Source organism: Rhinoraja longicauda, chromosome 9 (assembly GCF_053455715.1).
Source record: "Rhinoraja longicauda isolate Sanriku21f chromosome 9, sRhiLon1.1, whole genome shotgun sequence".
In the NCBI taxonomy this organism is placed as follows: domain Eukaryota; kingdom Metazoa; phylum Chordata; class Chondrichthyes; order Rajiformes; family Arhynchobatidae; genus Rhinoraja; species Rhinoraja longicauda.
In genome coordinates this window covers 64,278,229-64,303,820 of record NC_135961.1, presented here as the reverse complement: position 1 = coordinate 64,303,820, position 25,592 = coordinate 64,278,229, and the positions used below count along the sequence as shown (strand labels likewise).

The following is a 25,592-nucleotide window of genomic DNA, read 5'->3' as shown; positions in this document are numbered from 1 at the left end:
CACAAAAAGCTGGAGTAACTCAGCAGGTCAGGGCAGCGTCTCTGGAGAGAAGGAATGGGTGACTTTTTCTGTGTCGAGGCCCTTCTGCCAGTATATATATATTTTGTTCAACTGGGTTTTTGACAATCTATTCACTCAGCAGTCTAGTTGTCATTTTCTCTCCCCTGAGATGGTTGACAGGTGGGGCTTGGGGAGGGGGAAGGGGGGAGGGGAAGGAGGCAGTAACATGCCTTACTAGGATATAAAAATGTTTTAATACAGTTGATGGGTGGCAACAGGTGTTAAGGTCATGTTGGCCGCTGCAGCTCTGACGGGCAGTAACATGCACAACTGCATAACGTAAACCTGTAACGTATGCGTGAAGCCTGCGATCCTTTAGTCCAGGGATACAGCGCGGAAACAGGCCCTTCGGACCACCGAGTCTGCGCCGACCAGCGATCCCCGCACATTAACACTGTCCTGCACGCACTGGGGACAATTCACACTTATACCGAGCCAATTAACCTGCAAACCTGTGCTCCAGAACCAGGGGCCACACAGTTTAAGAAAAGGGGGTAGGCCATTTAGAACAGAGATGAGGAAAAACTTTTTCAGTCAGAGTTGTAAATCTGTGGAGTTCTCTGCCTCAGAAGGCAGTGGAGGCCAATTCTCTGGATGCTTTAGAGAGAGAGCTAGATGGAGCTCTTAAGGATAGCGGAGTCAGAGGGTATGGGGAGAAGGCAGGAATGGGGGTACTGATTGAGAATGATCAGCCATGATCACATTGAATGGTGGTGCTGGCTCGAAGGGCCGAATGGCCTCCTCCTGCACCTATTGTCTATTGGATTGTGGGAGGAAACCAAACATATCGGAGGAAACCCATGCAGGTCACGGGGAGAACGTACAAACTCCCGTGCAGACAGCGCCGTAGCCGGGATCGAACCTGGGTCTCTGGCGCTGTAAGGCAGCAACTCTACTGCTGCGCCACACATTCGACCCAAGCTGTTGCTGAATTTTCAACTGCATTAAACAACATCATTTTTGGACGTTTCATAGTTTGTTCCAAAGGAAACCTTCAGAAATTGGACTAGGTTATAGTTTTGGGATTATGTTTGTCGCTTTCCCTGGGTTGGTCGGTGTGGACTCGTAGGCCGAAGGGCCTGTTGCCGTGCTGTGCCTGTAAACTATACTTTCAGATTCTTCTGGAATTTTTATCCTTCCATCCTGAGGTCTCCAGTTTTGCAACAGACCCTGAGACATATTCTGGCCTATTGGTAGATCACTGATTTTAATTGCTTTCATAGAAACATAGAAAATAGGTGCAGGAGTAGGCCATTCAGCCCTTTGAGCCAGTTACCCCGTCGTTCAATATGATCATGGCTGATCATCCAAGATCAGTACCCCCGTTCCTGCTTTCTCCCCATATCCCATGATTCCTTTAACCCCAAGAACTAAATCTACCTCCCTCTTGAAAACATCCAATGAATTGGCCTCCACTGCCTTCTGTGGCAGAGAATTCCACAGCTTCACAACTCTCTGGGTGAAAAAGTTTTTCCTCATCTCACTCCTAAATGGCCCTTATTCCTTAAACTGTGTGATCCCTGGTTCTGGACTTCCCCCAACATCGGGAACACTTTTTCTGCATCTAGCCTGTCCAATCCCTTAATAATTTTATGTTTCTATAAGATCCCCCTCTCGTCCTTCTAAATTCCAGTGAATATCAGCCCAGTCGACCCATTCTTTCATAGAAAACATAGAAACATAGAAAATAGGTGCAGGAGGAGGCCATTTGGCCCTTTGAGCCAGCACCGCCATTCATTGTGATCATGGCTGATCATCCACAATCAGTAACCTGTGCCTGCCTTCTCCCCAGATCCCCTTGATTCCGCTAGCCCCCCAGAGCGCTATCTAACTCTCTTTTAATTTCACTCTGGGTGGAAATGTCAAAGATTAGAGAGCATAGCTATAATTTGAGGTGCAGAGTTTAAACGAGTTATTCAGGGCAAGTTTCTTTTTAACAGAGTGGTGGGTGCCTGGAATGTGCTGCCAGATGGTGGTGGCAGCTATTATAGTATTCATTTAATACATAAAATAAAAAGGATTAATCAAGGTCGAGTCTCACCCCGGTCGGTCACTGTCATCTCCCCCTCTCCCAACAGGCAAGAGATACAAAGTGTGAAAACACACACCTCCAGATTCAAGGACACTTTATTCCCAGCTGTTATCGGGCAACTTAGCTCTGAGGGCTAACAGAATCAAGGCGTATGGGGAAAAAATAAACAGGAATGGGGTACTGATTTTGCATAATCATATGGAATGGTGGTGCTGACTCAAAGGGCCGAATGGCCTACTCCTGCACCATTTTCTATGTTTAACTGAACCATTCTATCAACTAGAGAGCGGTCCTGAGCTACCATCAACCTGATTGGAGACATACAGACCATCTTTAATCGGACTTTGCCTTGTGTTACACATTATTCCATTTCATCCTATACCTGTACACTGTGGACAGCTCGACTGTAATCATGTACAGTCTTTCCACTGACCGGTTAGCACGCAACAAAAAGCTTTACATTGTTACTTCGGTTACACGTGACCATTAACTAGAGGGGCTTTTAGATCGGCTCATGGTGATGCAGGGGACCGAGGGGATATGGATCATGTGCAGGCAGAAGAGACAATATTAATTTGGCATCAAAGATCAGTACGGACATTTTGGGTCGAGAGGGCACTGTTCTTTCGATGCACTATTCCATCTCACAGGAGTTCAAAAGCTAATATTAAAGTAGCCCTAATATCCAATCCCAGGGTAACTGCCAAGCCCAGAGATAGGAGATCAAAGCTGGTATTTACCTGCAAAGGTATGACCTTTCAGGTCAAATACCAGAACAAACTTCTTTAACCTTTCCCAATCTTGCACCAACTTTCAGACTTTGTCTTGTAATAGTTACACGTCAACTTGTGGCTTATAAATAGTCCTTTCGAAGTAGTAAGCTATTCCAAGGAACTCCACAAAGATTAGATGCACTGTGATACAGGGCACTTTGGGGTTAGACAGAAGGTATTTGAGAATTGGAGAGATTAGGGGCTTGGCAGGTATTGTTAGAGTCATCAGCGAATTTGAGGAAGGGCATTATTGGTTATTGAGGGAGTGCAGTGTAGGAACACCAAGTTAATTCCCGGGATGGCGGGACTGACATGATGAAATTAAATGAAAAGACTAACACTTAATTAGCACCTGAAAGTATTGGGATGTTCTATAAAATTGAGAGGCATAGACAAGGTAGAGAGTCTGACCTGCTGTTTGTTCCAGCTTTTTGTGTCTAAAGTCTGATCAAAGATGGTCCAAGGGTCTCCAAATGAGGTGGATGGTAGTTCAGGCTGTGTTTGGATGGTTCAGTCTAGGGAAAGCAATGAGCAAGTAAGTCATTTCAGAAGAAGGGTCTCGACCCAAGACGTCACTGTTCCATAGACGGGCACAAAATGCTGGAGTAACTCAGCGGGACAGGCAGCATCTCTGGAGAGAAGGAATGGGTGACGTTTCGGGTCGAGACCCCTTCAGTCCATGTTCTCCAGAGATGCTGCCTGACCCGCTGGGTTACTCCAGCACTTTGTCCTTTTTTTGTGGGGGGTGGGGGGTGGGGTGGGTGAGGGGGGTGTCACTGCTCAGTATCACGCTGGTTTCTGGCATGTGTTCTTAACAAGAGCAAGACCTGCAACAATATTTCTCTAACGCTTTTCACGTGTTGAAGGTTTTTACTTTTTAACAAGGAATCGTCTGGTGCTGCACGAACCTGCAGATGTCTTGGTAAATTATATTCTTTTGATATTTCCAGTGAACAAGTGCTTATGGTGTAAGCACGGTGGATTTATTGCTTGGTGTTCAGAATTAACTTGCAGGAAATCAGTTATTTAACCTTCCAGTTCCTCCTTTCAGCAGCTGCATGTTTAAATTGACTTTTCTAGAATTTACGGCAACTATACATACTTTAGGCTGGAATACCCTGTTACATTTTCTTAAGTTCATCAGTGATACATGTAAATTATCCCTAGTTGTGTAGGATCGCGTTAATGTCGGTGGTCGGCACGGACTCGGTGGGCCGGAAGGGCCTGTTTCCGCGCTGTATCTCTAAACTATAACTAACTTCCAAAGACGTGAGGGTGTGTAGATTAATTGGCTTCCGATTCTACATACATTTACTAAATGTAAATTGTCCCAATTATGTAGGGCAGTGTGCTGGTGTTCGGGGCTCGCTGGGTCAGCACAGACTCAGTGGGCCGAAGGGCCTGTTTCCACGCTGTATCTCCTGAAGTCTTTGAAAATGTTTTGTAGTGTCTTGGACGCTGCATCTGAGGAGGTTTTAATCGTGAATAACTAGAGTTAATGATTGCTTGTAATCAAATGATAAAATTGTTCCTGGTGTTAAAATTGCCCCCAATCCATCAAACTGCCAGGGAAAGGATATTAGGCTTGTAACAGGATGATGTGGGCATCTTGCTTGGTTTCATTTCATCTGGGCTGGTTTTTTTTTTTAATAGGTCACCAGGGTAATTTATTTAATGCTCTGGCAGTCCCCCCACTGGCCACAAACTGTGGCCTCTTGTTCTGGACTCCCCCAACATTGGAAACATGTTTCCTGCCTCTTAACGTGTCCAACCCCTTAATAATCTTATATGCTTCGATAAAATCTCCTCTCATCCTAAATTCCAGTGTATTCAAGTCCTTCTAAATTCCAGTGTATACAGTGTATAGTTTGGTTCATATCCCTCCAAACCTGTCCTATCCATGTACCTGTCCAATTGTTTCTTAAACATAGCGATAGTCCCAGCCTCAACTACTCCTCTGGCAGCTCGTTCCTGTGTATAAAGGTTACCCCCTCTGATTCCTATGAAATCTTTTCCCCTTCATCTTAAACCTTTGCCCTTCAGTCTTTGACGTTTCCACCCCTGGGGGAAAGGTTGTAGCTGTCGGCCGTATCTGTGCCTCTCGTAATGTTAGATACTTTAGTTTAGTTTAGAGATACAGCCACCGGAAACAGGCCCCTTCGGCCCCACCGGGTCCACGCTGACCAGCGATCCCCGCACACTAACCACTATCCTACACCCACTAGGGACAGTTGTTACATTTGTACCAAGCCAATTAACCCTCAAACCTGCACGTCTTTGGAGTGTGGGAGGAAACCGAAGATCTTGAAACCGAAGATCTTGGAGAAAATCCATGCTAGTCACGGGGAGAACGTACAAACTCCGTACGGACAGCGCCCGTAGTCGGGATCGAACCCGGGTCACGGGCGCTGCAAGTGCTGTAAGGCAGCAACTCTACCGCTGCGCCACCGTGTCGCCCAGTACATTGTGCTTGTTTCATTAGTTTATTACATTAAAATGTGCCTCTACCTTAAACGTCATCGAGAATCAGTTTAAAAACAGGCACCAACATCTGGAGTAACCTGTTCAGTTTCAATTCAGTTTATTGTCACGTGTACCGAGGTACAGTGAGAAGCTTTTGCCGCGTGCTAACCAGTCAGCGGAAAGACAATACGTGATTACAATCGAGCCGTTTACAGCTTACAGATATGATAAAGGAATAACGTTTAGTGCAAAGTAAAGCCTGATGTAAGAAGGCCCAGTCGGGTAGATAGTTCAGCACTGCTCTCTGGTTGTGGTAGGATGGTTCAGTTGCCTGATAACAGCTGGGAAGAAACTGCCCCTGAATCTGAAGGTGTGCGTTTCACACTTCTGTACTGTTTGCCCTTGGTGGGTCTGGCAGCATCTGGCACCATGGGTAGGCAAGGCAACGCTTCTGGTTGGGTAATTTTTGGATTGATTGTAAGTGGGGGGGGAGAAAGCTGGAAGAATGGTGTGGGCTGGGACGAAGCCTGGCAAATGATAGGTGTGGGGGAGAAAGGCAGCACTGGAGTAACTCAGTAGGTCAGGCAGCAGCATCTCTGGAGGACGTGGATAGGTGACGTCTCGGGTCGAGACCCTCCTTCACACCCGAAATGTCACCTATTCCTTTGCTCCAGAGATGCTGCCTGGCTTGCTGAGTTACTCCAGCTTTTTGTGCCTACCTTTGGTGTAAAGCAGCATCTGCAGTTCCTTCATACAAGAGTATGTTGCAACAGTTGTACCGGTGGTTTGGCCTTGTACGATCCCAGGATTAATTGATTAGTAAAGGTGTCAGGGGTTATGGGGAGAAGGCAGGAGAATGGGGTTAGGAGGGAGAGATAGATCAGCCGTGATTGAATGGCAGGAGTAGACTTGAAGGGCCGAATGGCCTAATTCTGCTCCTATCACTTGTGATCTTATGAATGCATTGACTTTTTAAAAGAAACATTGAGATTGGGGAAACATTTCTTCACAGAGTGGTGAGTCTGTGGAATTCTCTGCCACAGAGGGTAGTTGAGGCCAGTTCATTGGCTATATTTAAGAGGGAGTTAGATGTGGCCCTTGTGGCTAAAGGGATCAGGGGGTATGGAGAGAAGGCAGGTACAGGATACTGAGCTGGATGATCAGCCATGATCATATTGAATGGCGGTGCAGGCTCGAAGGGCCCAATGGCCTACTCCTGCACCTATTTTCTATGGTTAGTCAGGCAGCATCTCAGGAGAGAAGGAATGGGTGATGTTTCGGGTCGTGATTTATTTCACAAAATGCTGAGTTACTCCAGCATTTTGTGAAATAAGTACCTTCGATTTGTAATAAATACTTTCGGTCTTGCACTACATTGAGATTGGTTTGGTTGCTGTCATGTGTGGCTGGAGAGATATTCTGTGGGATCCTCTGCCACAGAAGGCAGTGGAGGCCAATTCACTGGACGTTTTCATGAGAGAGGGAGAGAGAGAGAGAAAGAGTTCGATTTGGCTCGTGGGGCTGAGGGAATCAAGGGGTGTGGGGGGAAAAAGCAGGAACGGATGTACTGATTGTGGATGGTCAGCCATGATCACTTGAATGGCGGCACTGGCTCGTAGGGCCGATCGACCTCCTCCTGCACCTATTTTCTATGATTCTGGGTGTTTCCTGATAAATCCTCGCTCTCTAAACAAGTGCTCCAGGCACGAGGTCGAATGGATGCGTTAAATTGGGCGGCGGTTGGGCTGGGAAGGGCCCGTGAAATGCCACAGAGCGCTACAATGTCCCGGGCTGTCGTGAAATATAATTTTGCCGGCATAAGTTGAAGGCTGGCAGTTTCGAGTCTGTTTTTTTTTTAAAAGCCAGAAATGCAAGCTATTAACAGACGAGATCCAAAAGCCGGCGAAGAACACAAGTTGTGATCGCAGTGTGTGAGCTTTGCTGAAGAGCAAGGCAAATTTGAGGAAGGATATTCTTGCTATTGAGGGCGTGCAGTGTAGGTTTACTAGGTTAATTCCCGGAATGGCGGGACTGTTGTATGTTGAAAGACTGGAGCGGCTAGGCTTGTATACACTGGAATTTAGAAGGATGAGAGGGGATCTTATCGAAACGTATAAGATTATTAAGGGGTTGGACACGTTAGAGGCAGGAAACATGTTCCCAATGTTGGGGGAGTCCAGAACAAGGGGCCACAGTTTAAGAATAAGGGGTAGGCCATTTAGAACTGAGATGAGGAAAAACTTTTTCAGTCAGAGTTGTAAATCTGTGGAATTCTCTGCCACAGAAGGCAGTGGAGGCCAATTCTCTGAATGCATTCAAGAGAGAGCTAGATAGAGCTCTTAAGGATAGCAGAGTCAGGGGGTATGGGGAGAAGGCAGGGACGGGGTACTGTTTGAGAATGATCAGCCATGATCACATTGAATGGTGGTGCTGGCTCGAATGGCTGAATGGCAGCCTCCTGCACCTATTGTCTATCACATTGAATGGCGGTGCTGGCTTGAAAGGCCGAATGGCCTACTCCTGCACCTATTTTTCTATGTTTTCCAATATAGCCGCTGAGTTCCTCCGGCACTGTCTTTTTTTGTTTCTTCTCCCAATAGTGCTATCGCCTGGGAATTGAAGTCTTAAAAAAAAAATTTAAAAAAGGAAGGGAAGAAGTTTGAACTTTGTTTTTTTTTTGCCTTCCATCACAGTGCGGAATGTGAAGGAGTTACTGGTGGATGTTCATGTTAAAATGTATCTTGTGTGTTCCGTTGCTTATTGGTATAATGACTATGGCAAATCGAATTCCTTGCGTGTTGCAAAACATACTTGGCTAAAAGTATGATTATGATCATGAAAAGAAATGTGATATCTAATGTATATTTGGTAGTGATTTCATTTTTTTTTGGGGGGGGGGGGTGGGTTTGCTTTGACCACAGGTCAAGGAGATTGTATTTGGCGTTGAATTTTTGTTTATTTTTGGCTTTGCTTTGACCACAGGTCAAGGAGATACGATCGAGAAGGCCGTTTACTCTGGGATGATCAACCCAAGTCACCAATGGCAGACGATGAGACACAATGGGGCAGTGGCTCACTTTGAATACCAGATCCGCGTGATGTGTGATGAATATTACTATGGCTTTGGATGCAACAAGTTTTGCAGGCCGAGGGATGATTTCTTTGGGCATTACACCTGCGACCACAATGGCAACAAGACTTGCTTGGAAGGGTGGATGGGAATTGACTGCAACAGAGGTACGTAGTGGAATATTTCTCAATAATATGATAACAATAATAATAATAAAAAACTTTTTCACCCAGACAGTTGTGAATCTGTGGAATTCTCTGCCACAGAAGGCAGTGGAGGCCAATTCGCTGGATGTTTTCAAGAGGGAGTTAGATTTAGGTCTTGGGGCTAACAGAATCAAGGGATATGAGGGGGAAAAAGCAATAGACAATAGGTGCAGAGGAGTCCATTCGGCCCTTCGAGCCAGCACCGCCATTCAATGTGATCATGGCTGATCATTCTCAATCAGTACCCCGTTCCTGCCTTCTCCCCATACCCCCTGACTCCTATCCTTAAGAGCTCTATCCAGCTCTCTCTTGAATGCATTCAGAGAATTGGCCTCCACTGCCTTCTGAGGCAGCAGGAACGGGGTACTGATTTTGGATGATCAGCCATGACCATATTGAATGGTGGTGCTGGCACGAAGAGCACTTATTTTTCTATGTTTCTAATAGGAGTAGAATTAGGCTATTTGAAGTCTACTCCGCCATTCAATCGTGGCTGATTTATCTCTCCCCCCAACCCCATTCTCCTGCCTTCTCCCCATAACCTCTGATACCCGCACTAATCAAGAATCTATATCTCTGCTGTAAAAATATCCACTGACTTTTGGCCTCCACAGCCTTCGGTGGCAAGGAATTCCACAGATTCACCGCCCTCTGACGAAATACATTTCTCCGCATCTCCTTCCTAAAAGAAAGTCCTTTAACTCTGAGGCTGTGACCTCTAGTCCTGGACTCTCCCACCAGTGGAAACATCCTCTCCACATCCACTCTATCCAGGCCTTTCACTATTCGGTACGTTTCAATGAGGTCCCCCATCATTCTTTTAAACTCCAGCAAGTACAGGCCCAGTGCTGACAAACACTCACCAAAGGTTAACCGACTCATTGTTGTGTAGGTTAATCTTCTCATTTAATTGATTGGAGAGCTGCAGTTTTGTTTTTGAACATGCCAAGTGTGAAATTTGTATCCAAGATTGCTAATTTAAAAAAAAAAAGGCTTGGAATTTAGAAGTATGAGAGGAGATCTTATCGAAACGTATAAGATTATTAAGGGGTTGGACACGTTAGAGGCAGGAAACATGTTCCCAATGTTGGGGGAGTCCAGAACCAGGGGCCACAGTTTAAGAATAAGGGGTAGGCCATTTAGAACTGAAATGAGGAAAAACTTTTTCAGTCAGAGTTGTGAATCTGTGGAATTCTCTGCCTCAGAAGGCAGTGGAGGCCAATTCTCTGAATGTATTCAAGAGAGAGTTAGATAGAGCTCTTAAGGATAGCAGAGTCAGGGGGTATGGGGAGAAGGCAGGAACGGGGTACTGATTGTGAATGATCAGCCATGATCACATTGAATGGCGATGCTGGCTCGAAGGGCCAAATGGCTTCCTGCACCTACTGTCTATTTGACCTGTTCATATATGTAACAAGAATTTACTGAAGAAGGGTCTCGACCCAAAACATCGCCCATTCCTTCTCTCCAGAGATGCTGCCTGTCCTGAGTTACTCCAGCATTTTGTGTATCTTCGGTTTAAACCAGCATCTGCAGTTCCTTCCTGCACAAGAAATTAAACCTGGAGAAGGGGACTTTCCATAGTCATACAGTGTGGAAACGGGCCCTTTGGCCCGTGTTTACCAGCCTGCCCCATCTACACCAGTCCCGCCTGCCTGTGTTTGGCTCGTATCTATGTACCTGTCTAATTGTTTTTCTACAGTTGTGATAGTCCCTCCCTCAACTACCTCCTCTGGCAGCTCGTTCCATACACCCACCACCTGTGTTTTAAAAAACAAAGTGACCCTGTGCATTGACAGGATCTCTTCCTCTCATGGTCTTGCCTGCCTCTGCGATCGCCCCGTCATCCTCCTGCATTTCCCAGAAATAAAGTCCTAGCCTGCTCAACCTCACCTGATAACTCGGGCCTTTGAGCCCTGGCAACATCATTGTAAATCTTCTCTGTGCCCTAAACCAGCATCTGCAGTTCCTTGTTTCTGAATCTCCTGTGATTTTTTAATTAATTTTTTTCCCTCCCCCGTTGACTTGTGTCTAAGAAACATATTCTGCACCAATGGTAATGTGTTGACGTTCTTTTGCAGCCATCTGTCGTCAGGGTTGCAGTCCCGAACATGGTTCCTGTAAATCACCCGGGGATTGTAGGTAAGCAGATGACCCAGTGATGCAGCGGCAGAGTTGCTGCCTCGCGACAGCCAGAGACACGGGTTCGATCCTGACCGCGGGCGCTGTCTGTGTGCGGAGTTTGCACGTTCTCCCCGTGACCTGTGCGGGTTTTCTCCCCGGGGTGCTCCGGTTTCCTCCCGCACTCGAGTCTACAGGTTTATAGACAATAGGTGCAGGAGGAGGCCATTCGGCCCTTCGAACCAGCACCGCCATTCAATGTGATCATGGCCGATCGTTCTCAATCAGTACCCCGTCCGTGCCTTCTCCCCGTACTCCCTGACTCCGCTATCCTTAAGAGCTCTATCTAGCTCTTAAGGATATGAATATGAATTGAACACTTTTATATGAGTTGAACGCTTTTATTAGCCGGAAGAAGAGTCTCGACCCAAAACGTCACCCAATCCTTCTCTCCCGAGATGCTGCCTGACCCGCTGAGTTACTCCAGCATTTTGTGATACCTTCAATTTTATCAGCCAAGTATGGAGAAAGCAGGCACTGATTTTGGATGAATAGTCATGATCGTATTGAATGGCGGTGCTGGCTCGAAGGGGCCAAGTGGCCTACTCCTGCACCTATTTTCTATGTTCCTACTTCCCCATAGGCTTGTTTTATATTATTGAGTACTCATTTCAGTCTCTAGTTTTCTGAAGTGTTGTATTAAAATCTTAAGTGCGCACCACGAGACTTGAGAACAGCTTCTTTCCCTCTGTTATCAGGCTTCTGAACGGCCCTTCTGTACGCTAAGGTACTGTCCGATTCACCTCTGCCCCATTGTAGACAATGGACCTTGGAACTGATGCGCTACAATGCTGAGAACTATATTCTGCACTCTGTATCTTCCCCTTTGCTCTACTTATTGTACTTGAGTTTGACTTGATTGTATCTGGGTATTATCTGATCTGTTTGGATAGCATTCAAATCAAAGCTTTTTGCTGTATCTAATCCTAAACCGAAATCTAATCTATGTATTTGTCTCATGTAGTTGGATTTGGCTAAAGAGAGTTGGATTTAGCTCGTGGGGTTAACAGAATCAAGAGATATGGGGGGAAAAAGCAGGAACGGGGTACTGATTTTAGATGATCAGCCATGATCATATTGAATGGTGGTGCTGGCTCGAAGGGCTGAATGGCCTACTCCTGCACCTATTTTTCTATGTTCTATGCTGCTATGTCAGTTATTAACCGACTAAAAGCCAAAGTGCTGGAGTAACTCAGCGGGTTAGGCAGCATCTCCAGGAGAACGTGGATAATTTGGAATTTTACAGAAGCCAATTAGCCTACAAACCTGCACAATTTTGGCCTGTGGGAGGAAACCAGAGCCCCCGGGGAAAACCCACGCAGGTCACGGGGAGAACGTACAAACTCCGTACAGACAGCGCCCGTAGTCGGGATTGAACCCGGGTCTCTGGCGCTGTGAGGCAGCAACTCTACCGCTGCGCCACCGTGCCTCCCTGAAAAAAAGCCAAATTTGAGCCAAGCCTTGGGTGTTTAAATACAATACAATACAATATATCTTTATTGTCATTGTACAGGGGTACAACGAGATTGGGAATGCGCCTCCCATACGATGCAATAGTTTAATTAGCTAGTCAGTATTAATTTAAACAACCCAACGAAACAAATTGTAACAGTTTTAAAACCGAATAAAGTACATTTAAAACCGAATAAAGTGCAAATAATAAATAAATAAACAGAATAAATAAAATCAAACTGAGGGCGTTGTTTTTAAGTCGGTGATGTAAACAGTAGCAGGATTTCAAATTTGTGTTTTAAGGGAAAAAAAATTGCAATGGCTTGTTAGATACTTTACGTTCAATTTTAATTATTGTTTAATTTAACGTTGTTTTTGGACACCTTTTGAGGGAGGTGACGCGTTCGGGAGCAAAGTCTTTTTAATAAAATCCTGGCGTTTCGTTATATTGGCAGCTCTTAAGTGTGGATTGTGCCTTGACGCGAGTTAATTCGGCCTTGCGTATGTGTGACGTGATTAGTCGCTAGTCTCTCTGGGGCCATCATTTAAGCCGGTTAGTTGTTTAGTTCCAATGCTGTCCCTGCCAGCACTTCTCCGCCACCTTTTGTTCCCTCCCCAGCCCCGTTCACCGCGAGCAAATACATTTGCAGAAACGCCGCCTTATTTGAAATGGGATTATCCAAATCTCTGCTCCTCTCCGCGCCGGGACAATAGGTGCAGGAGGAGGCCATTCGGCCCTTCGAGCCAGCACCGCCATTCAATGTGATCATGGCTGATCATTCTCAATCAGTACCCCGTTCCTGCCTTCTCCCCATACCCCCTGACTCCGCTATCCTTAAGAGCTCTATCTAGCTCTCTCTTGAATGCATTCAGAGAATTGGCCTCCACTGCCTTCTGAGGCAGAGAATTCCACAGATTCACAACTCTCTGACTGAAAAAGTTTTTCCTCATTTCGGTTGTAAATGGCCTACCCCTTATTCTTAAACTGTGGCCCCTGGTTCTGGACTCCCCCCAACATTAGGAACATGTTTCCTGCCTCTAACGCATCCAACCACCTTAATAATCTTATACGTTTCGATAAGATCTCCTCTCATCCTTCTAAATTCGGGAACATGTTTCCTGCTCTCTCTTGAATGCATGATAGTTGCCTGGCATCTTGTTGGAGAACCTTATCGGCAAAAATTCAAACGCTGTTTCTCGGTTCTTCGGGACCTTGGCCCGTTATCGTTTGCCCCGAAATTTTGGCGCTGGTGTGGTGAACGAGGTTGAAGTGTAGGTTAAATACCATCTTTAAAAAGGTCCCTTTGAGTGGAAGTACACTGCTGTGTGAAAAGACAAGGGTGTTGGGAGAGCAGGGAGGCTGGCCTTGCTGGGTGGGGGGAGAGGGGTGAAGGAAGCCACAGGATTAAAATGTCATTTACCATTCCAAAGGCCCGATGCGCGTTTGTCCAGCCTGCAGTGTCCACTTGCACGTTAGGTTTTTCCGTAGAGTTGCAGCACTGTGCACTATGTTGAGAATTACTCCCTTTTCTCTCTCCCTCACTCTCTGTCTCCCTCTCCCTCTCTCCCTCTCTCTCACCCTCTCTCCTCTGCCTCTCTCCCCCTCCCCTTCCCCCTTTCTCTCCTTCTCTCCTTCTCTCATCTCTCCCTCTCCCTCTCCCTCTCCCTCTCCCTCTCCCTCTCCCTCTCCCTCTCCCTCTCCCTCTCCCTCTCACTCTCACTCTCACTCTCACTCTCACTCTCACTCTCACTCTCACTCTCACTCTCACTCTCACTCTCACTCTCACTCTCACTCTCACTCTCACTCTCACTCTCACTCTCACTCTCACTCTCACTCTCACTCTCACTCTCACTCTCACTCTCACTCTCACTCTCACTCTCACTCTCACTCTCACTCTCACTCTCACTCTCACTCTCACTCTCACTCTCACTCTCACTCTCACTCTCACTCTCACTCTCACTCTCACTCTCACTCTCACTCTCACTCTCACTCTCACTCTCACTCTCACTCTCACTCTCACTCTCACTCTCACTCTCACTCTCACTCTCACTCTCACTCTCACTCTCACTCTCACTCTCACTCTCACTCTCACTCTCACTCTCACTCTCACTCTCACTCTCACTCTCACTCTCACTCTCACTCTCACTCTCACTCTCACTCTCACTCTCACTCTCACTCTCACTCTCACTCTCACTCTCACTCTCACTCTCACTCTCACTCTCACTCTCACTCTCACTCTCACTCTCACTCTCACTCTCACTCTCACTCTCACTCTCACTCTCACTCTCACTCTCACCCTCCCCCTCCCTCTCCGTTCTGTCTCTAGCCCAGGGACCACTTGGGATGGGGTGCACAAACCCTGGCTGATTCCCTTGTTTCTGTCTATCTGTCTCTATCTCCCTCTTTCCCTCTCCTCTCATCTCTCTGTCTCTCCCTCTCTCACCCTCTCTCCTCTCTCTCTCCCCCTCCCCTTCCCCCTCTCTCTCTCTCCTTCCCTCGTCTGTCTGTCTCTCTCCTCTCATCTCTCTCTCTCGTCTGTCCCCCTCTATCTCTCTCGCTTTCTCTCTCGTCTGTATGTGTGCGTCACTCCCCGTCTTCCCTCTCTTCCCCATCTGTCTCTCTCCTCTCTCTCTCTCTCCCTCTCTCCCTCTTCCTATTCCCCCTCTTCCTCACTCCCTCACTCCCTGTGAAGGTGCAGCAATGGTCGAGACATCAACCAGTTTAACTTTTGTTCCTGGGTGAAGTCCTTGAAGTGGGCTATGAATGTTTTTTCTTTGCGATGGGGGAGGGGGGGGGGTCAGATGAGAATGGTTGACGATGAGCCTGGTTGGGGACTGTTGCTGAGATGGGGCTAATTTTGCTGCTGTCATCAGAATAAACATGCCCTAGCAGGGTTTGCTGGAGTCAGACGAGTATAGCGAGCTTTGTTTCTGGGCTCTAAGCTGACTTCAACAACTCGCCCTCCCACACATTGTCCGGACATGCACTGGTGATTATTTACTTAAAGGTGCAACTTTCCCACACTCGATTTGCATGGCTCTGCGGCTCTCGACTGAACGTTTGTACCCTTTTATTATGGGTTCACCATTTTATTCCGCATCTGTCTGAAAGGGGGACTCGACTGTCTGAGTGAAGGCATTTGGGGGGAAAAAAATCTGGACTCCAATACTTTTTGGATTACCACAAGTCATAAGGTCATAAGGGATAGGAGAAGAATTAGGCCATTTGGCCCATCAAGTCCCCTCCGCCGTTCAATCGTGGCTGATCCCTCTCTCCCTCCTAACCCCATTCTCCTGTTTTCTCCCCATAACCTCTGACACCAGTGCTAATGTTCCCGATGTTGGGGGGAGTCCCGAACCAGGGGCCCCAGTTTAAGAATAAGAGGTAGGCCATTTAGAACGGAGATGAGGAAAAACTCTTTCAGAGTTGTGAAGCTGTCTAGATAGAGCTCTTAAGGATAGCGGAGTCAGGGGGTATGGGGAGAAGGCAGGAACGGGGTACTGATTGAGAATAAGAAAATAACTGCAGATGCTGGTACAAATCGATTTATTCACAAAATGCTGGAGTAACTCAGCAGGTCAGGCAGCATCTCGGGAGAGAAGGAATGGGTGACGTTTCGGGTCGATCACATTGAATGGCGGTGCTGGCTCGAAGGGCCGAATGGCCGCCTCCTGCACCTATTGTCTATTGAATTCTCTGCCTCAGAAGGCAGTGGAGGCCAATTCTCTGGATGCTTTCAAGAGAGAGCTAGATAGAGCTCTTAATGATAGAGGAGTCCGGGGGGGTATGGGGAGAAGGCAGGAACGGGGTACTGATTGTGCATGATCATGGTGAATGGCGGTGCTGGCTCGAAGGGCTGAATGGCCTACTCCTGCTCCTATTGTCCATTGTCTATTGTCTAATCAAGAATCTATCTCTGCCTTAAGGGAAGAAGTTTAGACTTTATTGCCTTCCATCACAGTGAGGAATGTGGGGAATCCGTTGTGGTGGATGTTTATGTTAACTTTTATGTCGTTGTGCGAATTGCTGCTTTATTAGTAAGGCTGTATGGTAATTCGCATATCACTGTACCTTAATTGGTACACGTGACCGCAAAAGACCTTTGAACATGTATCCACTGATATGGCAAGTCTACAAAACCTGTCCCGAAATGTCTTTTTAATTATTTGTGGTGCATTTGATGTTTGCAGTCGTGTTCTAATACTTAAGCATCGAGTCATAGAGTGATTCAGCATGGAAAAAGGCCCTTCGGCCCAACTTGCCCACACATGTCCCAGCTACACTAGTCCCACCTGCCTGCGTTTGGTCCATATCCCATCCAAACCTGTTCTATCCATGTACCTGTCCAACTGTTTCTTAAACGTTGGGATAGTCCCAGCCTCAACTACCTCCTCTGGCAGCTCGTTCCGTACACCCACCACCCTTTGTGTGGAAAAGGTTACTCCTCAGATTCCTATTAAATCTTTTCCCCTTCACCTTAAACCTATGTCCGGTCCTCGATTCACCTACTCTGGGCATGAGACTCTACCCAATCTATTCCTCTCATGATTTCATGCACCTCTTTCAGATCACCCCTCATCCTCCTGCGCTCCAAGGAATTGAATCCCAGCCTGCTCAACCTCATCCCTATAGCTCACACCCTCGAGTCCAGGCAACGTTCTCGTAAATCTACTGTGTACCCTTTCCAAGCTTGAGACCCTCTTTCCTCTCGCGTGGCGCCCAGAACTGAACACAGTACTCTAAACGCAGCCTGACCAATACCTTGTACAACTGCAACACGACCTCCCAACTACTCTACTCTGTAATCGAGCTGAATTTGAAGGTCTACTTTCTGGTTCTATTTTAATATAATTATTATTGGTGAAGTTGCTTAATGGAAAATGTCTGAAGAAGGGTCTCGACCCGAAACGTCACCCATTCCTTCTCTCCTGAGATGCTGCCTGACCCGCTGAGTTACTCCAGCATTTTGTGATACCTTAATGAAAACATAGTTCATTTGTGCGTGAATGCTTTGGACTCTCTGGCTAAGGCTGCTCATCTGTGCAAATCTAATGGAAATAGTTAACTAATTTCCCATGAGAAAACTGGAGTATATATATATATATATATATATATATATGTATAAATGGATTATTTTTCTGTGACTATTTTTTGCTGCTTAATTCTGAGTATGTTGAGAATTTCAAGTCGTCTCAGAATTGAGAGGATTAAGCTTAAAGTGATTCATCTCCAACAGCTTGCACTTGGCATTGAGTGAGGTAGCTTGTATTCAGCGGAGTAGTTATTCTTTGGATCTATCTTCGAATTAATCTTGTGAACAGCTCAAGTTATCCAAAATTAAGTTTTAACAGGAAGTTCGGATTCATTTGCAAAGTGGAAAAATATTAATTTTTGGAATTGTAAACGTTTAGCTGCCTGCTTAGTTTAGCAGACGCATAGTTTAGAGATGCAGCCTGGAAAGAAACGGGCCATTCAGCCCACCGAGTCCGTGCTGACCACCGATCACCCCGTCCACTAACTCTATCCTATGCGCTCGGGGCTAATTAGCCTTCAAATCCACGTGTCTCTAGTGTAGGAGGAAACCAGAGCATCCGGAGGAAACTTACAGTCACAGGGAGCACATGCAAAAACAAAAGGAAGCATGCAGGTACAGCAGGCAGTGGAGAAAGCCAATGGCATGTTGGCCTTCATAACGAGAGGAGTTGAGTATAGGAGCAGGGAGGTCCTTCTGCAGTTGTACCGGGCCCTAGTGAGACCGCACCTGGAGTACTGTGTGCAGTTTTGGTCTCCAAATTTGAGGAAGGATATTCTTGTTATTGAGGGCATGCAGCGTAGGTTTACTAGGCTAATTCCCGGAATGGCGGGACTGTCGTATGTTGAAAGACTGGAGCGGCTAGGCTTGTATACATTGGAATTTAGAAGGATGAGAGGGGATCTTATCGAAACGTATAAGATTATTAAGGGGTTGGACACGTTAGAGGCAGGAAACATGTTCCCCATGTTGGAGTCCAGAACAAGGGGCCACAGTTTAAGAATAAGGGGTAGGCCATTTAGAACGGAGATGAGGAAAAACTTTTTCAGTCAGAGTTGTGAATCTGTGGAATTCTCTTCCTCAGAAGGCAGTGGAGGCCAATTTGCTGAATGCATTCAAGAGAGAGCTGGATAGAGCTCTTATGGATAGATCTATCATCCCTACTCAACCCCTGACACCCCTACCAATGAATAAAAAAAATATCCACTGGCTTGCCCTTCACTGCCTTCTGTGACAAAAGCTAACACGGTGGTAACTTAAACAAAAGTTACCCTTGCATCCCCTCTCTCTCTCTCTCTCTCTCTCTCTCCCCGTTCCTCCCCCATCCACCCTGGTCATTGCCCCAGCTTCAAGGTCGACTTGTTGACTCTCATTGTCTTTAACTGGTTTTCACCTAGCCCACGGCTGACAATGGCCCGTTTCCCTTATCATCGTTGCATATCTTTCATTCCATTCTTCTCCATCTCTCTAAATCGCCGTATATATATATATCTCTCTCTCTCATTTCCCTTTCCCTCGACTCTCAGTCTCGACCCAAAAACGCCACCCATTCCTTCTCTCCAGTGAGGCTGCCTGTCCCGCTGAGTTACTCCAGCGCTTTGTGACTATCTTCGGTTTTGAACCAGCAAGTTCCTTCCGGCACGAAATAATCACATTTGTCGTTCGCCTCCCCCTCGGCCTTTTACTGTCGAGGTTGGTGAAGTTAACTCTCTATCCAGATGTCTTGTTGTAGTTGTGCCTAGTTCCGCTTTGCAGCTACTTAAAATAGTTTTTCCTCGCCGCTCCCCTCCCCCCCCTCCCCCACCCCCCTCCCCCCTCCCCCACCTCCTGTTACACTGGGAAAGGAATACAGAGGGAGGTAATGTAAGAGTATGGGAAAATAGTGCAGAGCAATGAAAGACAGCTACCAAAATACAACGGGCAGACCACTTTAACCTTTACAGTTGCACAGATCACCGTTCCCGGAGTCATTTTAAGGAAGCCACTTGAAGTGTTTTGCGTGCCTGGGAAGAGATTTTTGTTGCTTTTCATCATCTGTTTCGTTACGAGATACGGCACCGAAACAGGCCCTTCGGCCCACTGAGTCCGTGCCGTCCCTGCGCGCGCACAAACTACAAGCACTTGGGACAGTTTTGCGTTTATACATTTAACCGACAAACCTGCACGCCTTTGGAGTGCGGGAGGAAACCGGATGTCTCGGACAAAACCCACGCGGGTCGTGGGGAGAACGTACAAACTCCGTACAGACAGTGCCCGTAGTCGGGATCGAACCCGGGTCTCTGGCGCTGTAAGGCAGCAACTCTACCGCTGCGCCACCGTGCCGCAAAGTTTAGTTTATTATCATGCCTCCGAGGTACAGTGAAAGGCTTTTGTATCATCAGCAGAAAGGCAATACACAATTACAATGGAGCTATTTGTGGTGTGTCGATCCATGATAAGGGAATAACGTTTAGTGCAAGGTAAAGCCAGCAAAGTCCAAGGGTCACCAATGAGGTAGATAGTAGGTAGGATGGTTCAGTTGCCCAATAACAGCTGGGAAGAAACTGTCCCTGACATGGCGAAATTGACCTACCTTTTGTTTTGGAGATAGTGTGGAAACAGGCCCTTCGGCCATCGAGTCCACACCAACCAGCGATCCCAGCACACTGACCCTAACCTGCGCACACAGTAGACAATAGGTGCAGGAGGAAGCCATTCGGCCCTTCGACCCAGCACCGCCATTCAATGTGATCATGGCTGATCATTCTCAATCAGTACCCCGTTCCTGCCTTCTCCCCATTACCCCCTGACTCCGCTATCCTTAAGAGCTCTACCTAGCACTCTCTTGAATGCTGACGAGGGGGGGAAATTTACATTTGTACCAAGTCAATTAACCTACAGACGTGTGCGTCTTTGGAGTGTGGGAGACGGAAACTGGAGCACCCGGAGAAAGCCTTGCGTGGGTTACGGGGAGAACGTTCAGACAAGCGCCCGCGGACCGACCGGATCGAACCCGGGCCTCGGGCGCTGTGAGGCAGCAACGTTACCGCTGCGCCACCGTACCGTACCGCCCCCTCTACTCCAGCGCTGGAGTTGTTGCACAGGCACTCTCTGGCCGGTTCCCTTCAGCGTTGCGGTTTGAGATGAAAATTAAGATGGAGTGTTAAAAACGGGTGAACTGCGTCCGCCCGCGTGTGGGCGGGTCTCGTGATGCCGGAGCGGAAAGCAAATGCGATGCTGCCCGAGAAGCGGTTTGGACACAGTTCCCTCTCTGGACTCTGTTGTGGCGGGCTCTGAAAATAAGATGATATTGTGCTTGCTGCGAGTATACTGTGTCCCTCTGAACAGTTGCTCTTTTGTGTGAAAGTTGGCTTCAAACCTCGGAGAGTCTGCCTTCATGTTTATTTATAAGCAACAGGAGCATCGACACGCATAGCAAAAAAAGAAATACCTTTATATATTAAAAAAAAAAAATCCGCTTCTCTTTGGGGAAAGTTACTTTGCAATTGTAATTTTTAAAAGGACGTGCAGCCTAACCTTTGTGTGTGTGTGTGTTTTTGCAGGTGTCAATATGGCTGGCAAGGGGTTTACTGTGATAAATGTATTTCGCATCCAGGCTGTGTCCATGGTACCTGCATCGAACCATGGCAATGTCTTTGTGAGACCAACTGGGGCGGTCAGCTCTGCAACAAAGGTAGGCCCAGCTCTCTGGATACGTTGAACACAGACGCACGGTGGCGCGGAGGTAGAGTTGCTGCCTTACAGCGAATGCAGCGCCGGAGACCCGGTGGGCCTCACTGTGGCACTGGAGGAGGCCCATGACAGAAATTATCAGGCAGAGATAGAGTAGACGGTCGAACATTTCCCCCAGAGAGGAAACGTTAAAGGACTAGAGGTTACAGGTTTAAGAAGACCAGAGGTTACAGGTTTAAGAAGACTAGAGGTTACAGGTTTAAGAAGACCAGAGGTTACAGGTTTAAGAAGACTAGAGGTTACAGGTTTAAGAAGACCAGAGGTTACAGGTTTAAGAAGACTAGAGGTTACAGGTTTAAGAAGACCAGAGGTTACAGGTTTAAGAAGACTAGAGGTTACAGGTTTAAGAAGACCAGAGGTTACAGGTTTAAGAAGACCAGAGGCCGTAGGTTTAACGTCAGAGGGGAAAGGTTTTAAAGGGGAATGTATGGGGCAGGTTTTAATGGTGGTGGCTGCTCAGTTTTAGTTTAGAAATGCAGTGTGGAAATGGGCCTTTCGGCCCCACTGAGTCGCTGCTGACCAGTGATCACCGTACACTACTACACACCATGGACAATTTACAGAAGGCAAACGACCTACAGACCCGCTCCGTCTCTGGAGTGTGGGAGGAAACCGGAGCACCCGGAGAAAACCCACGCGGGTCGCGGGTGAGAACGTGCAAACTCCGTACAGAGGGCACTGGAGGTCGGGGATTGAACCCGCTGTAAGGGCAGCAACTCTACCGCTGCGCCACCGTGCCGCCCCAAAGGGGGGGGGGGGGGGGGGGGGGGAGGAAGGGGGGGGGGGGGGGGGAGGAAGGGGGCGCGATAGTAGCATTTAAAGGCTTTTGGATAGGCGCATGGCTACGGAGGGATATGGGATCATGTGCAGCCAGAGGTGGCTAGTTTAATTTGCCATAGTGTTGGGCAGGGACACCTTGGGCCAAAGGGCCTGCTCTTGTGCTGTTCCATGTTTGTTCTGCATTTGACCGGGTCTGTTCTCTGTCCTGAATGTGCAGATTTGAACTACTGTGGAACACGGCAGCCTTGCCTAAACAGTGGAACCTGCAGCAACACTGGCCCGGACAAGTACACAGTGCACCTGTTCTGATGGCTACTCAGGGCTGAACTGCGAGATAGGTGAGCTACGCAAACTGCTGCTGCAGACTGAGTGTAGTCGGGGGGGGAGTGACCAGCTCTTACCTAGCTTCATAGAAACATAGGGTGGAGGCCATTTGGCCCTTGGACCCTGCACCGCCATTCATTGTGATCATGGCCGATCGTCCACAATCAGTAACCTGTGCCTGCCTTCTCCCCTTGATTCCGCTAGCCCCTAGAGCTCTATCTAACTCTCTTTTAAATCCATCCAGTGATTTGGCCTCCACTGCCCTCTGTGGCAGAGAATTCCACAGTATTTTTAGAATTTTTTTTTTAGATTTTAGAGACTCAGCGCGGAAACAGGCCCTTCGGCACACCGGGTCCGCGCCGCCCAGCGATCCCCGCACATTAACATTATCCTACCACACACTAGGGACAATTTTTTTACATTTGCCCAGCCAATTAACCTACATACCTGTACGTCTTTGGAGTGTGGGAGGAAACCGAAGATCTCGGGGAAAAAAACCCACGCAGGTCACGGGGAGAACGTGCAAACTCCGCACAGACAGCACCAGTGATCAGGATTGAGGCGGGGTCTCTGGCGCTGTGAGGCGGCAACTCTATCGCTGCGCCACCGTGCCATCCTTTGTGTCCCTGTTTATGAGAATGTATACATGGGGGGGTGTGGTTGCATTTTGTGGGGGGGGGGGAGGAGAGGAAGGTTCATTCTTAAAAGATTTTAAAATGTCCTGTGGGAAAACAAAAGGTAGGCGCAAGAAGCTGAGCGGGTCAGGAAGGAAGTGCAGACGCTGGTTTACCTCGAAGATGGACCCGAAAAGCTGGAGTGTCTCTGCGTGTCAGGCAGCAGCTCTGGAGAAAGGAGTAAGCAAAAGACCCAAAACGTCAACTATTCCTGAGATGCTGCCTGATCCGCTGAGTTACTCCAGCTATTTAGACAATAGGTGGAGGAGGAGGCTATTCGGCCCTTCGAGCCAGCACCGACCGCCATTTAATGTCAAGTCAAGTCAATTTTATTTGTATAGCACATTTAAAAACAACCCACGTTGACCAAAGTGCTGTACATCTGATTAGGAAAAAAAAGAAACAACTAATGTGAGCATGGCTGATCATTCTCAATCAGTACCCCGTTCCTGCCTTCTCCCCATAACCCCTGACTCTGCTATCTTTAAGAGCTCTATCTACTTGTGTCTATCTTGGGTGTAAATGCAGGAAAAATGTTCCCAATGTTGGGGGAGACCAGAACCAGGGGCCACACAGTCTAAGAATAAAGGGGGGGGGGGGGGGGTCCATTTAAAACTGAGGTGAGAAAAAACTTTTTCCACCCAGAGAGTTGTGAATTTGTGGAATTCTCTGCCACAGAAGGCGGTGGAGGCCAATCCACTTGATTTAAAATTTAAATCGCAAAAAACGACAAAATTTAAAAGAGAGTTAGATAGAGCTCTCGGGGCTAGCGGAATCAAGGGGTATGGGGAGAAGGCAGGCACGGGCTACTGATTGTGGATGTTCAGCCTTGATCACAGTGAATGGCGGTGCTGGCTCGTAGGGCCGAATGGCCTCCTCCTGCACCTATTGTCTGTTGTCACCTATTCCAGAGATGCTGCCCGTCCCGCTGAGTTACTCCAGCATTTTGTGTCTATCTTGGGTGTAAACCAGCACCTGCAGTTCCTTCCTGCACAAACTATGGCAAACATCTGAATGCTGAGCCTGTGGTTCAGAATGGGCCAGACACAGGAAGAGAATTAATCCCTGCTTAGAATTTGCCTTCGCTGTGCGAGGCTCGGTGCTCCCAAGTTCCAACCCCTGCCTTTCCTGGAGAATGCTTAAACAAACAAAAACCGTGTGAAAGGGGACTGGCTGGCCTGTTATTGATCAGCTTTTTAGGTCTGCTGTTCCCGGCGATTTTGTTACTGATTTTGTTTGTTGACCCGGCCAATCTTTCTGCTGTTGTGGTATTCGGGAGGTCACGGTGGCGCCGCGGTAGAGTTGCCGCCTTAACAGCGAATGCAGCGCCGGAGGCCCGGGTTCGATCCTGACCGCGGGCGCCGTCTGTACGGAGTTTGTACGTTCTCCCCGTTTCCTGCGTGGGTTTTCTCCGGGATCTTCAGTTTCCTCCCACACTCCAAAGACGTGCAGGCTTGTAGGTTAATTGGCTGGGCAAATGTAAAAATTGTCCCTAGTGTGTGTAGGATAGTGTTAGTGTGCGGGGATCGCTGGGCGGCGCGGACCCTGTGGGCCGAAAGGGCCTGTTTCCGCGCTTGTATCTCTAAGACTAAACTAAAATTGGGTTTCTAGGAAACCAAGCTGGATTTATAAGATGAACCCGTTTTGTGAAGGCAGTTTGATGTATTTGTTCCACAGTCGTAGAGCAATACAGCACAGAAAAAGGCCCTTTGGCCTAACAGGTCCATGCTGACAGTTGGTATACAGACCGTCCCATTAGGCCCCCAGCCCTCCACCCTCCTCCAGTCCATCTATCTGTCCACATGTGTTTTAAAAGTTGTAATTATATCCAAAAGATCTTAGGTTTTTTTTTTTTTAAAGGGAAGATCGACACAGAGCTGGAGGAACTCAGCAGGTCAGACAGCACCAGTTTTTCAGTTTAGCGATACAGCACGGAAACAGGCCCTTCGGCCCACTGAATCCGCACCGACCAGCGATCCCCGCACACTAACACTGTCCTACACACGCTGGGGTCAATTTGCAATTGTACCGAGCCAATTAACTTGCAGACCTGCACGTCTTTAGAGTGTGGGAGGAAACCAGAAGATCTCTGAGAAAAGCTACAAACAGACTCGGTACAGACAGCGCCGGTAGTTGGGATCGAACTGGGTGTCTGGCGCAGTGAGGTCTCGACTCTACTGCCACGCTGCCCGTTGGCCTTTGAATCGAGTTGAATTGTTTATTTGTGAGTTATAATGTCGCGCTGCTTGTGTTTTTCAGCTGAACATGCCTGTATCTCCGATCCCTGCCTGAACGGAGGAAGCTGTTCAGAAACCACAGTGGACTTCGAGTGTCTGTGTGCCCTCGGATGGAATGGTCCCACCTGCACTATCGGTGGGTGTCTTAGAAACTTTGAAAACAGGTGCAGGAGGAGGCCATTCGGCCCTTTGAGCCAGCACCGCCATTCAATGTGGTCATGGCTGATCATCCAAATTCAGTACCCCGTTCCTGCTTTCTCCCCGTATCCCTTGATTCCGTTAGCCCGAAGAGCTAAATCTAACTCTCTCTTGAAAACACCCAGTGAATTGGCCTCCACTGCCTTCTGCGGCAGATTCACAACTCTCTGGGTGGAAACCCGTGTGTTTTTCCTCATCTTGATGCTTCTTGCCTCCTTAGACACTGAATCGGGCAGGCAGCGGAAGCTTTCATGATGTAGAGTTTTACTTCAACGCGGTTATTTGCGCCAAAGTCGGATAGAAACGCGGGTTGTTTTTTTAAATTATCCGACTCCGTCTGAAGAAAGGTCTCGACCCACAGCGTCAACCTCTGACAC

At 47.7% G+C, this 25,592-nt stretch overlaps 1 protein-coding gene across 1 annotated transcript in view; it reads left to right on the top strand.

The window, feature by feature from the left end:
- Positions 1 to 25,592, top strand: part of jag1b (jagged canonical Notch ligand 1b) — a 93,709-nt gene that overhangs the window by 26,755 nt on the left and 41,362 nt on the right. Inside the window, 6 exon segments of the mRNA XM_078405648.1 lie at positions 8,311 to 8,565; positions 10,686 to 10,746; positions 20,813 to 20,943; positions 22,000 to 22,073; positions 22,075 to 22,120; positions 25,040 to 25,153. Coding sequence (XP_078261774.1) covers positions 8,311 to 8,565; positions 10,686 to 10,746; positions 20,813 to 20,943; positions 22,000 to 22,073; positions 22,075 to 22,120; positions 25,040 to 25,153 — 681 coding nt within the window.